We start from the raw sequence: 13,806 nt of genomic DNA, 5'->3' as shown, positions 1-13,806 counted from the left end.
GAGGTCGAGTGTTCGGAATGATGTCATCAAAACATCTTAAGCGCCGATGATGCTGACAACGTGATGCCGACGAGGACAGGGGATCTTCAGCCATGGTCCGTGGATGGTATGATCTACTTCTAACGTGACTCAGTTTTCAGTTTGTCCTCTGAGACACGGAAAATATGCGATGGCCATTACACTTTATCGTACAACTCGAAAAACACAAAGACAAACGACCCCTGACAATCAATTTTATGATTATCGCATTCTCTCCTCACCCCCTTCCTCCAACGTTTTTTCGGGTCGAGTGCTGTTTATCTCTTCGTTTACTTATCTCGCGGTATCAGTACTTTTTCTTCTTATACTTAAGCTTGCCTAGTTACAGCTCGAAATGAATAATGGGACTAGGTGGGACGTAAGACTGTTTCGGAACCATCTTCCACTAGCACTGGTGGAGAAGATGCGCCTTTGACACACTTCACATACTGCGTACATCGGATTATTTCACAGATCCCTCCACGGGGGATTGGGTTGTTCACAATTGAGCCCGAAGTAACGACGTCATGTTCGGAGAGGGTGTCAGGGTGTGGGGCAAAGTAGCATGTACGGTATTAATTATATGATCGTCGAGTGTCCATATATACCCATAATAGGGGATTGAAACGCAGAGATATGGAAGCTAACCTGGAGGCTTGCACACGCGCGTAGTGGAGCTCCATCGGCAACGAGAAGTTCAGGGCTACGCAGTGTGGCCAGATCGAAACCACACTCAAGGGTCTAAGGTGTAATTTTTGGCTTGCTAAAGCAGTGGACGCGGTATGTACAGGTTCGAATGGGGCTAGTGTGTCACGATATCGATGTGACTCATCAGGGTGTTTGTTGGACGTCATTACTGGACATGCGCTGGAGGCAAGGCAACTTACTAGTCTGGCGGGGTTCTAAGGCGCCTTGACTGCGTGTCAGGTTCGAAGATTGAACGGATACTTCCAGCGGTGTGCGACTTTGCATATATGCCACTTGTCCCAGTAACAGGCATTGTACAGTCGAGTCCGATGTAAGTCGTTTTGTTTTGAGACGGACTTTCAGGAGTCACTTCAAAATTTATGGGTTAAAAATGCGAACTCTACTTACTAGTGGACGTGTACTACTAGCCCAAGGGTGACAGCTGCCTCAAGGTCTGACAGTAGCGTACGGTGTTTCCCCTCAGTACTATACCAAGAGAAGACATTCGTTCCTTCTGTATGGCGTAAGAGGACCCTGGAACTTCATCTCCGACAGCATTTATCTTGGTGGTTGACGTATTGATCGCGGTATGATACGTACTTAGTTCGACAACGAAGGATTTGTCGGTCGCAAATGCATTAACTTAATTTGGCTGACGGATGGGGGAGTAAAGTACCGCCGACGTTCAGAAGCCCATTCGAGAGTAACAAACGCTGAATGTACATGAACACATGGGCGACGTCTGCGGATTGGGCCCTAGAGCTTGGGGTACGATCGGGAATAGAAATGACTTTGACACGTTTATACAATCATCCTGTCTTCTGAAGTCCCTCCCCTCGAGGCTCGAAGTGAAGATCCTGGTAGTAGATGGGCCAAGTACTGAACCAACTAAGGACAGTCCCACAACTTGAAGCTCAAGCGCTCAAGCTCTCAATGAAGTCGTGACTCGGCACTTCCCGAGTGGCGTTTGGCGCGCGTGCTGGCGGTGGTCAGCCAGTGGTAGTCGCCACCGACATGATCAGTGCATCTGGATCTGTAATAAGTGTAAGGGACTCCTGGACCCTAAACTTGGCGGTAGGCGGTGGTAAAACATGAGCGCAACGTTCAGCTTCTTCCACCGGCACAGGATGTAGGTGTTTATCCTCGCACCATGACCTCAAGTCCGCTATACAAGCGCTTAAACTGGACCTTTCGAGGACATGGGACGCATGAGGTGATCCCAGCAAATGCCCATGTAACGGCGTAGCGCGCTCTGAAATGAATCGAGTGTCACCTTCAGGTCGTCTTGCTTTCAATCCTCATCGTATCGACATGGTCCGCTAAACAAATGATGGACGGACGATTAATCATGCGTGTGCATCCCTGAGCAAAGGTCCTCCTACTCTGGGAAGTGTTGCTTCACGGTCTGCACCTCTTTTATATAGCCCTTCGTCTCTGACATCGAGATCTTGCCACTGCGCCCTTTCCTTCCCGCTGTGATTCGCGATAGCACCACAATGGCTTCCGCATCTACTACTCCTGGAGTTCCCATCATTCCGAGAGAACACCTCACAAGGGTGAAGGAATACGCGGTAGCTGTGGGAGGCTATGGACAAGTGTTTCAGTGCGTCATGCGGCCGCCAGCGGCTCCAGAGGTTTTGGTAGGCTTTATTCGTTGTTAGTGTTGTCTTTGTATTCACAATCTTGCAGGTGGCTGTCAAGATGCTAATGCATCTTACCGGTGATGCTCCCAAGAAGGTTGATCTTCACTTCAAATTTCTCACATACAACTTCGTTGCTGAAGTCCGCCTCCAGCGTGCGCGTCGTGAGATAAAATTATGGATGGCAGCGAGACACGAGAACATTGTCCCTATGCTCGGTATCACGAAGGGATTTTCCGAAGAAAGCTTCGCTATGGTCTCTCCCTGGATGGAAGGGGGGACACTTGCACAATATCTCGAACGCCATAAAGGAAACATCCCTTGCAGGAAAAAATTGACTTTGGTGCGTAAATTTTGGTACAATGACATAGCTTGTTCCAATATTTTGCAGATGAAGGACATTGCTAGCGGCTTGGCATATCGTTCGTGATGATTTCTGACATTTATCCTGCCGTATGTCTTACGCTTTTTGCAGTACACTCTCGTCAGATTGTCCATGGAGACCTCACAACTGTAAGAATTGCGTCGTTATATGACAGACAACATTACGCAAACTTTTTTTTGGCAGAATAATATTATGCTCGATGACAATGAAAGGGCGTTGTTGATCGACTTCGGGTTATCAAACATGCTTGGGGATAGTAGCCTCTCGCTCCCTGCAGCACGACCAGGGGCGGTGAGATTTGCTGCACCGGAACTGCTGGGCGTGGAAGAGGCGACAAGCCAACCTACTGGAGGGGATCCACAGGTCCACAATCAATCACCAATGCCGGATATGCACAGTGATATTTATTCCCTTGGCTGTGTGATGCTCAACGTAGGCGCCTCTCGACTGTTGTCGTCTTGCCAAGAAGCTTACTGACTACGTGAAAGGTCCTCACGGAACAGAAGCCATGGTATTACCTCCATGATTCGTGGGCTATTATGAGGGCTATCCTCGCACGAAAGCCATTTCCCATTCCCGATCACAGTCACCTATCTGAGATGCACAAGCAGTTTATCCGCAAGTGTACTTCGATTCGGGTTGAGGGGAGACCTTCAAGTCAAGGCGCCGTGGTTTTTCTCGAAGAACTATGTATTGAAGACACCACGGCTCCTATCCAGCCGTCGATGCCAATGGCATCAAATAGAGATGACCTGGACAAACTGGACACGACGATACCACACCAAGCTGCTTTGGCTTCCATTCAAGCGCCGAGCACGTGTGTATTCGGTCAATACGAAGGTGACAATGACAATGTCAGCCCTATCACCATCCCTTCTGCATTGTCATACGGAAGCTGTCTAGTGAGTCATGTCAACCACAACTACTTCTGAGGTACTCATCTCTGCAAAATGTGGCATTTCATGCAGACGTCGCCGCAAGTTGATTTTTCTAATGCAGCATATACGATCACCCCCTCAGTCACTCCGAGATATCCCCTGCAGCTCAGCGATGACTTTCTGACAACCCGGTCGTCACTATTTGGAGCGTCGCCTTCACGAACTCGCAACGCATCCACCGCGATGGAGCAACCAAATCCACGTGTTTTGGATCTCGCCGGTGAAGCGCCGAGAAATTCAGGTGCTGTTCCTTCTAGCGTACTCAAGAAGAGCACGCAAATTGTGTCGACTTTCATGAAGTTGTTGAAAAGTGATCAGAAGATCTTAGATCCGATAGTCGTACCCGAAGACGCTTTGTCTGATTCTAAGGTATGTTCAACACAATTGACTCTTATAACGCAATATGACCATGCTTCATGTAGATCCTCGCTATAAACATGACAATCCGCAATGCATGCATACGTGGGGACTTGTATACCGCTGAAACACTGCTAACACGAGAGATCAATGCTACCAACGACTACAGATCCTACGCCGGTCGCTCGTTTGTTATGGTGCGAAAAGCCGACTCGGACCATGCGCTTCAGGATGCACTTAAGGTGAGCAACACTGACTTTTCATAACCTCCTTAACATATGCCAAACCGGACTGGATGGTGACGTAGTCGGTCAGCATTCAGCCCTCGTTGACAGGCTATATCTCCAAGGGTGTTGCCCTTTGTGGAAAACAGCAGTTCTGGGTTGCGATGAAAGCATTTGACTTCGCGTTCATGTTCGCGGAAGGAGATCTAAAGACCATTCATTTTCTTCTCCTGATTAAGGCAGGTTAAATTCTCTCATATACCCTCTGCTTCATTGCATTTTCTCAGGCAATCGCGCTTTTCAATGCAAATCGACACAAGGATGCGATACTGCGCGTCCAAGAGCTAGCTGCCACTTGTCCCAATGCCGATACCCTTGCGTGTCGTATCGTAGAAGTGAGTACCGTGCGCTCAATCAAACCCTGTTTGTGGTCATACCAATGTTGCACATCAGGCGTATTTACATGTTCAACTGGGAATAAATGCCTCGGAAGGCGCACATCACAACGAAGCTGCTGACCATTTCACTGCCGCTATCAATACCATCGGTTTCTCATCTAAATGGGCCATTGATTTCAGACCATATGAGGATTTTGTGGTGGTGCGTTGATATGACGCAACCGATTTTTTTGATCCCAACTGTGGGCTTTGTATAGCTCTTCGGGTGGGACCTGAAATCATTGTGGCCATCTGCAAACCAGAAACGGTGCCATGCACTCCTTAAAGCAGGTAGACTTGGCGAAGCTCTCGATTCGTACCGATACATGATGGATATGAGTGATGAAAGAACGAAGGCTAGCTACCTTCATTGGTCCACAGGTAGGTCTTTAGTAATGTTATTCGTGTTACATTCCTCAACCGCATTTTATTTAGCTTTCAAGCAAGAATGCAGCTCCTTATATGCTGCCGACGGAGATACTTCCCTAGCCGCGAGCGATTATGACAGGGCTATTCTCCAATACTCCGCAGCAATCAATCTGAATTCTGCAAGCGACACCATCTTTGCAAACCGCAGTAGAGCGAAGTTGGAAAAAATGCTCTGGGACGAAGCACTTCTCGATGTGCAAAAGGTACGGCGACGGCATAATTTCATAGTCAATGCTCAATTTGGCGATACTGCATAGGTCATTGAACTCAACCCTTCGTCTTATATTGGATACCAGTTGAAGCATGCAGCGCTTCACGGTGCACAACGCTATGATGAAGCAATCGAGGCCTTCCAAACTATGTTCTCCAAGTTGAGTGATACTCCCGACATGCAAATACGAAGTAAGCCCCCGCCTAACATGTGCGTCAAAGTGCTTACCCTTTCTCCAGGACTGCGTCAGCAATATGTCAGCCCATCTGAAGCAGAAGGCGCTATCCAAAAGATTTTCAACGCTCAAATGCAAAATGTACCGCTTCGTGTACTCGACACCACCACCGGGCTCTTATGTGATCGAGAGGCGCAGGCTAAGGCCTTCAAAACGAGTGCAGAGTACAAGGAGCTCTTCTCATCAATGTTGAAGCATGCAGACCTCCGAATGGAACGCATCGAAGGAGTAGTGGCAATGTACTTCCGCTGTGTCATGTTGTCACATAGGTGGGAAGGGAAGGAGCCGCTGCTGCACGACATCCAGGACACGGTCGTATACGACTTGGATCCAGATGGTGGCGTCGCGAAGTTGCAGTCGTTCTGCGCCCTTGTTCGTTCTGCAGGATGTCGCTGGGCGTGGAGTGATACCTGCTGCATCGACAAGAATAACCATATTGAGCTCCAAATATCCCTCAACTCTATGTTTGTCTGGTATCGCCACTCTGCACTTACAGTTGTTTACCTGTCGGATGTTCCGCCTTCGTCGAAGTCTGGCGCACTGTCAAAGAGTGCTTGGACCAGGCGCGGATGGACGATTCAAGAATTCCTAGCTCCCAAAGTGGTCCTCTTCTATCAGAAGGATTGGACCTTATATCTCGACGACCGCTCTTCCAATCACAAAGAGCCCAATGTCATTATGCAGGAGTTGGAGGATGCGACGGGCATAGGTCCCCGCGCCCTCGTCACCTTCCGTCCAGGGATGACAGGCGCCCGAGATAAATTCCGGTGGGCGTCAATGCGCGTCACCACGTTGCAGGAAGACATCGTATACTCATTATTTGGCATCTTCTGCGTCAACATACCTATAATTTATGGTGAGAGGAAGCAAAACGCACTCGGGCGGCTCATGCAGGAGATCGTGGCTCAGTCGGGTGACATTACTGTTCTTGACTGGGTCGGAAAATCGTCAGAGTTCAATAGCTGTTTGCCAGCCGACATCACTTCATACGGACCACCAAACCCATTGCCATCTGCATCTGAAGATGAGATGTATGCATCGGTATCCACGCTCCGAGACATTGGGGTTGTAAACTTGGCTTCGAGATTGTACACCACACTTGACTCTCTGAGCGCTCCTCGTTTCGCGCAACGCCGGCTGCATCTGCATTGTATCGTATTCCCTGTCACATCAGTCACGCTTCGGAGGCACAATCAAGACCAAGAGACATGTCTCGCATATGAAGTCAAGGCAGACGGGCTCCATGACCTGCTGATCACAACAGAAGACAACCTGATTCAACTATCGCGGGCAAGGCGCACTCGACAGACGTTCCTGCTTGTTCGTCCTTGGAATCGTTATCTCCTCGAGCCGCCTGAATTTACAGACGACGCACAGAGTATGCAGGATCATTGGTCCGTGGCTCCGTCGCATGGAGAAGATGGGCCGGTTAATTCCGAGTCGAGCGAGCGAGCGTTGCAATTGATTGTTCGGCTTGGACAACCCTTTGGGGCACTTTTACTAGTGCGGCAGCATGGCGGAGAATACAGGAGAATCGCGTCAGATCACGGTATCATTGCTCAAGTCAAAGATATGGCTTCTGTTGATAAGATGATGGACGTCAGGACACTAGAGATATTGTAGCTATATGTATGCATTTTGAGGAGATCTACGAATAGGTTCCACTTGCAACACGGTCTTTGTGATTGTCTGCACTACCACAACCAGTCACAACCTGGTCCCACACTGGAACAAGCCGCAGGGGGGGGGCAGGTTCTGGAAAGGGGGTTCAAGGCGCCTCAGTCACAAAGATCGACCTGGTCCTTCCAGCGGTTCAGATATATGGTATCAGACATTGTCAATTCATGTGTTAGATGTGATTTCAAGGGGATATGGACTCGAGCCACAGCAAACTCTAGTGGATGTCTAGTAGCGCTGATGGTACTGACAGCGTGATGACCATTATACTCCAGGTTACGCAACACTTTAGCAAGGGATATGTGAGCCCCATTCGAGCTGATTACGAGGACGGGGGGATTTTCAGCCGTTGGCCGTGGATGACATGATCTACTTCTAACGTGGCGTTTTCATCGGACTACCGGTCGAGGTTACGCTGACGTTAAACCCGCAGAGGTGCACATGTAGTGGCCGCATCATGACCCTCGTTCGTCTGTTCGGAACATGTGCAACGGTATTTAGTGCATCGTATTGTATACAGCTCAAAGACGACCCCACTGACAATCAATTTTTATGTTTACCACATTTTCTTCACTCACCCCAAGTTGCAAGGCTGCTGACGACATTAAGAACAAAACCATTCTGATGTGAGCCACCGTCCCTTCGACAAATTTTCATGCCTGAGGCCTGTATGTTTTTTTCTCCATCTGCCCATTTACTTGGGACTAGGTGGAACGTAATAAGACTCCGTTTTTGGACCATCTTCCACCGGCAGCAAAGACTCATGCAAGGTGCCTTTGACTCACTTCAGCGCTTCGGCGATGATGCCCATACTAGTCTCGTGAACCAGCCGCCTTATCTGAAGGGGACGAAGCAAAATTTGCTGGATGAAATGTCCTGGGAGAGAAACAGATGATACGGATGAGCTTTTGCAATGATCTCGCTACAAACAGCTACCGAAGTCAGTGGCGCACTTTCGGCTTGGTCAATCATCAGTGCTGTGAGGGAGGGGGAACAAGCCCAATGTCTTGCTCATCCTGCAGCAGTGGAAGCGAAAATCACAGTATTTTCCCACATCCGGTTCCAACGTCTAGCACAACATCATAGCCCTCCATGACTGCCGCCGCCTTGGGCTGCCAGTCAAATGACCGTTGGTCCAGGACATGCTGTGCACGACAAGCAAGTTCTTCAAGATCGAGGTCATGATGGGCTTGGTAGTGCTTGACTCTCGAAGGTGCGGGCATGAAAGGCAATGCATAGTGTAGCAAGTCCTTGTTTAGAATATATCAGTGAAACATAGTATGATTCACCTACTGCAATCTACGAACCAAGGGAAATTCTCGAAGGTCAGTGTGTAGCAGGCCAAGATATTATCGTGGTATGCTGTTGAGATATGCGTGACTTGAAAAAATTGGTACAAACTTGTCCTCTTCACGTCTGGTACGGTTTTACAACACCATCATGACGAACGCTGACGGAGAGGACGCGACGCGTTCATGAGGTACTATTCTGGTTATGTGCGGAGTTTCAAAGTGAACTCTAATCCGAACCTGAGGGAAGTTCTTCCAGACGCCTTGTCACACACATCATCAGTAAACCGGTGAGACTCAGATATTAGTAGATTTTGTAGTATTTTGTAAGCCCAATGCTTCATTACGATACAAAGTAATATATAGCAATCTAAAGCAATGTAATCACGCCAATTCACGCTCGGTTCAGACTTAGATATTGCTTTACATTACTTTACATTACTTTATATATTGTTTTATAACGTCATGTATAGGAAAGAGCATTTCAGCGTACAAAATATGGGAATATCGGTGGCTCACCGGTTTACTGATGATCGCCTGGCCTTCAGATCTTCTGTACCGCGAGCGTCGGAACAATTCACCTTGACAAGTACCAATGTGCTTGTTGGGCATGCCCGTGAGAGGGCGATAAACTCTTGGTACCCGCGGGCCCGTACAGCACGTAAAGTATTAACTACAGTCTTCTATGATCGAGCGTCCATAGGTATGATAAAGCTCGTGTCCGTACCCATAGGGCATTGAGACGCAGAGTGGAAGCCGACCTCGTTGCACGTATAGGTAGTTGAGCTCCGCTAGTGACGGCTCGAGAAGTTCAGGGTAATCAGTATCAACATCACACTCCAAGGTGCCATATGACGACATTTCATAGAGTGTCCAAGCCATCTTTTGGCCTGCTACAGGTGTTGTGTGCAAAGGTTCAAGCAAGGTTCAAGTGAGGCTAATGTGCCACGATGTCAGGGCGCTCGTTGGGCGTCATTATTGGACACGCGCTGGAGGCAAGGCTTACATAGTAGTCTAGCATCTTGATCGCCTCAGATCGATCTGGTACTTACATCGGTTAGTGTGTCTATTGTCAGTTAGCACTGCACCAGGTGTCAGGCCATCCATTTGATTTGTAAGAACCCATCTTCGGAGAGACGGCCAACAACAAAACGCCAACTCCAATAAGAGTGTAGTGGAGGAAGCGCGAAGGCGAGGGAGTGGAGCGCCGAACCCCTGCAAGTGGCAGTCAAATATAGCAGCTGCCTCAAGATAGCGTACATGGTGGCAGTTAGTCTCTCTAGGTAGACCAATAAGTAGAAGAAGGAAGTCGGACATAAATTTTCTTCTATGTAGTGTACAGAGGACCTGGAAATACCTAAAAGTGTATAGAAGCAAAAATCGTGGTATACTGAGTTTGATCCAAACGTATGCAGCTTGATTATCAACCGAGCTCAATTTGAACCAAGGCTTATGTAAAGTCCGCATTAACATTGGCTGCCGTTCCTTTGAGAGCGATCGAGGATAACAGACATCGAACTCGCTAGTATAGAATAGTAGTGTACGGAAGGACCCAGTCTGTTACTCTGCAGGTTAGGCCTGGTTTGCTGACGACAAACGGCAGACCTGGGGGATTGAGCCTGGAGACCTGGCATGTGTACAATCGGAAATCAAATACATATGATAAATTCAGTGGCAACTTGAAAAATAATCCGTCATCCTGTGTATGAACAGCACCTTGTTTTCATTAAATTACGCCTTTTGCCAGACTGGCAAGCTGGGCCTCTCTTCTCCGCCTTGCGGCATAGGGTGGTTCAGAGACATGAATGGAGCGTCTAGTTTTGTATCAAGCGCCCTGAAGTACTAAGCCCTGACTGCGGCAGGATCATTGATTCGGGCGACCTTCAAGGGATTCGGATGGCATGAGGTTCCGGGAAATGCCTAGCGTATATCGTATCCGACTTGCAACCTGCCTCGTTTGAACTTTGATCCAACATGAACCAACATGGACCTAGTAATAGTATATATTATGTCTTTAGATGGTTTCTTCACGATCTTTCAGCAAACTCTAACGTCGGGACCTTACTACTGGGTGCCATCCCGCTGTCTTTCGCAGTACCCCAATGATTTCCACGTCTACTACTCCCGGAACACCTCGCCCCATCCCGAGAGAACAGCTCACCAAAATAAAGGAATATCCGGCAGCTGCGGCAGACTATGCGCATGTTTTTCAGTGCATCATGCGACCGCCAGCAGCTCCAGAGGTTTTGGTAGGTTTATTCGCTGTCAACGCTGTCTTTGTGTTCTCATATTCGAAAGACTCTTGCCGTCAAAAACGAGCAGAGCACGGAGGTGCTAGGTCAAGTTACTTCGACTTTCATGCAGGAGTTGAATCACGACAAGAAGATCTCAAAGCAGGCAGTATCCCAGGACGCTTTGCCTGTTTCTGAGGCATGTTTCTATCCTTACTCTTGTAACGAGATATGACCATGCCTTGCATAGATCCTCGCCATGAACATGACGGCACACAGTGCATGCATAACAAAATCTGATATCGGCATACCACCACCGTGCCATCCCCCTCCCAGTGTAGTTCGCAGTAGCACCCTGATGACTTCCGCATCTACTACTCTCGCAGGGCCTCCCGTCATTCCAAGAGAACAATTCTTTAAATTGAAGGAATGGCCAGCAGCTTCGGGAGGCTTCGGACATGTATATCAGTGCATCATGCGGCCGCCAGCAGGTCCAGATGTTGAGGTAGGTTTATTCGCTGTTAACGCTGTCTTTGTATTGACGTCTCGCAGGTGGCTGTTAAGGCTATATTCTGTCTTACCGATGATGCTTCCAAGAAGGTTCGCTTTCATTTTTCTTACGCTCAACATTGTTGATAAAGTCCGACTCCAGCGTGCGCGTCGTGAGATGAAATTATGGATGCAAGCAAGACACGAGAACATTGTACCTATGCTCGGTATCACAGAAGGATTTTCTGAAGAAGGCTTCGCTATGGTCTCTCCCTGGATGAAAGGGGGGACCCTTGCAGATTATGTCGAAGGCCATAAAGGAAACATGCCTTTCATGAAAAAATTGACTTTAGTGCGTAGATTTTGGTACAATCACACATCCTGTTCAAATGATTTGCAGATAAAGGATATCGCTAGTGGATTGGCATATCGTTCGTGATGATTTCTGACATTCGTCCTGCTGTATCCTTAAAGTTTTTGCAGTACACTCCCGTCAGATTGTCCATGGCGACCTCACCACTGTAAGAGCTGTGTTGTTATATAACGCAAACAACTTACGCACACTCTTTTGGCAGAGGAATATCATCCTTGATGATAGTGAAAGAGCGTTGTTGATCGACTTCGGGTTATCAAATGTGCTTGGGGGCATGGTTGGTAGTTGCCTCTCGCTCTCTGCAGCACGACCAGGGGCAGTGCGATTTGCTGCACCAGAACTGTTAGGCATGGGAGAGCAGACGAGCCGACCTACTGGAGATGGTATACCGGTCGAAGATCAGCTACCGATGCCGGATATGCCCAGCGATATTTATTCCCTTGGCTGTGTGATGCTGAATGTAGGCATCCCTTGATTGTTGCCGTCTTGCCGAGGAGCTTACTAGCTACTGAAAAGATCTTGACGGAAAAGCATCCATGGTCTCGCTATCGTGATCTGGCTGTTGCTGGGGCCCATCACAGTAGAAAGTTGATTCCCATTCCCGACCATAGTCATCTATCTCGGAAGCGCAAGCAATTTATCCGAAAGTGTACTTCAATTCAAGTTAGCAAAAGACCATCGAGTCAAGATGCTGTGACATTTATCCAAGAGGAGCTACGTATTGAAGCCAATGCACCCCAGCAGTCGAAGCCAGACGAGGTATGCCAAATTTTTCTGGGTTCTGGACGGACTGTGTCACTGACTGGTGTTCATGGCGTAGCATTCGTACACTATTGTCATTGCCGGGGCCGTCGGTTCTGGAAAAAGTTCTCTCGTCAATCTCCTGTCTGGAAAACACGTTGCGCACACGTCAAACGATGCCAGGCGTTGTACTACAAAGTGGAGGGACTACTCGATTTCTTTCGGTGACACCGCGTATAAGGTGTTTGATACTGTTGGTTTTGTTTGCAGTAATGACTCCCCCCTGGGGCCCAAGGAACGGTCAGAAAAGTATGCAAAACAGCAGATCAAGGCGATACACGAGCAGGGCGGCATTGACTTGCTGTTACTCTGCACGCCAAGTAGAAACTTCCGTGTGGAAACGGTCCTCAATGATTATCAGAGGATCCAGGACGAATTGCGTGGAAGACAAGTACCCGTCGTCCTTGTCGTCACTCACTTTGAGGAGCCATTCACTATCGAAAGTTGGTGGTCAACAAATTCGTCGACGTTTCGGGCTCAATTGAACTCCATCGCCAACCATATTTGCATCACTTCGATCCACGACAAATATCTCGACGAGTCCCGCGAGCATATTTTCCAGATGGTTGCACAGTATCATACACCCAACGCACGGCAGTAGACGTCAGGGGGGGTTATTCTACGTCTACTCTGAGAACGACGCCTCCCCACATCAACCAGTTATCTACGCAGATCTGCAGAGTCGTCGCGAAAGGGGCTTGGTCCACGACCACCGTGACGGTCGTTCTAAGCATAGTAGGAAAGACAGACTGTCATCATACTAATATGGAATGTACATGACATGTGTAGGAATCACTGAATATTTTATTTCGCTTACTTACCCCGTAGTGTCGGGTTTTCTTTATACTCAAGCTCGCCTAGGTCTAATTCGAAATTAATACTGGAACGTAAGACTCTGTTTCTGGACCATCTTTCACTGGCACAGACGCATCAATTGAGCCCGAAGCCATGTCCATGAGGGGTAATAAAAGGACTCGTGAAAATGAATTGGTACCCGCGAGGGTGTTAGGATGTGGAGCAAGACAGCACGTACAATATTAACTATGTATATGACACGTCAGGTATTGGAATGCAGAGGTGTGGAAGCCAACCTGGAGGTTTGTGGTACGCATGCACAGTGGAGCTCCACTAGCAACGAGAAGTTCAGGGCCGCGCGCTGTGGTCAGATCGAAATCACACTCAGGGATCCAGTCTACAGAGATTCGCGAAGTGTAATTTTTGACTTGCTAAAATAGTAATAGGCGCGGTGTGTGCATAGGTTCGAACGGAGCTAGTGCCACGATGTCAGGGTGTTCGTTGGGCGTCATTACTGGACATGCTCTGGAGGCGAGGCAACTTACCACAGTGGGCTTCCCATGAATATCTGGTGCAGTTCCAAGGCGCCT

The 13,806-nt window shown here is 48.4% G+C and overlaps 3 protein-coding genes across 3 annotated transcripts; 2 read left to right on the top strand and 1 right to left on the bottom strand.

The window, feature by feature from the left end:
* Positions 1-1,833: 1,833 nt before the first annotated feature.
* Positions 1,834-3,256, top strand: EDB91DRAFT_1298148 (kinase-like domain-containing protein; the record flags this gene model as incomplete). The annotated part of the gene is made up of 6 exons (XM_041324943.1): positions 1,834-2,345; positions 2,395-2,688; positions 2,737-2,767; positions 2,821-2,858; positions 2,914-3,093; positions 3,167-3,256. Exons 1-6 carry the CDS (start codon positions 2,202-2,204, stop codon positions 3,254-3,256), a joined length of 777 nt encoding a protein of 258 aa, XP_041182095.1. The 5' UTR covers positions 1,834-2,201.
* Positions 3,257-3,685: 429 nt separating this feature from the next.
* EDB91DRAFT_1105189 (uncharacterized protein) lies at positions 3,686-4,237 on the bottom strand (the record flags this gene model as incomplete). Its single annotated transcript, XM_041317412.1, has 2 exons — positions 4,091-4,237; positions 3,686-4,037 (listed from the first exon to the last, which is right to left on the bottom strand). A coding segment is annotated over exon 2 (279 nt), but the record flags the coding sequence as incomplete, so codon positions are not given.
* Positions 4,238-10,899: 6,662 nt separating this feature from the next.
* On the top strand, positions 10,900-13,227 carry EDB91DRAFT_604323 (kinase-like domain-containing protein). The gene is made up of 8 exons (XM_041327846.1): positions 10,900-11,263; positions 11,311-11,358; positions 11,411-11,599; positions 11,648-11,678; positions 11,731-11,768; positions 11,823-12,080; positions 12,137-12,379; positions 12,441-13,227. Exons 1-8 carry the CDS (start codon positions 11,018-11,020, stop codon positions 13,020-13,022), a joined length of 1,635 nt encoding a protein of 544 aa, XP_041182093.1. The 5' UTR covers positions 10,900-11,017; the 3' UTR covers positions 13,023-13,227.
* The last annotated feature ends 579 nt before the right edge of the window (positions 13,228-13,806 follow it).

This window comes from Suillus paluster (genome assembly GCF_016628075.1).
Source record: "Suillus paluster strain FC165 chromosome Unknown EDB91scaffold_5, whole genome shotgun sequence".
Taxonomy (NCBI): Eukaryota; Fungi; Basidiomycota; class Agaricomycetes; order Boletales; family Suillaceae; genus Suillus; species Suillus paluster.
The sequence above is the reverse complement of the archived record's forward strand: the minus strand, read 5'-3'. Positions and strand labels throughout refer to the sequence as shown.

What these genes read in the sequence shown, in the direction of transcription:
- EDB91DRAFT_604323 (XM_041327846.1), top strand. Translation starts at nt 11,018, where the DNA reads ATGAACATGACGGCACACAGTGCATGCATAACAAAATCTGATATCGGC. An exon ending in TCATGAAAAAATTGACTTTA is followed by an intron (nt 11,600 to 11,647) that starts GTGCGTAGATTT and finishes AATGATTTGCAG; the next exon opens with ATAAAGGATATCGCTAGTGG. An exon ending in AGCAGTCGAAGCCAGACGAG is followed by an intron (nt 12,380 to 12,440) that starts GTATGCCAAATT and finishes TTCATGGCGTAG; the next exon opens with CATTCGTACACTATTGTCAT.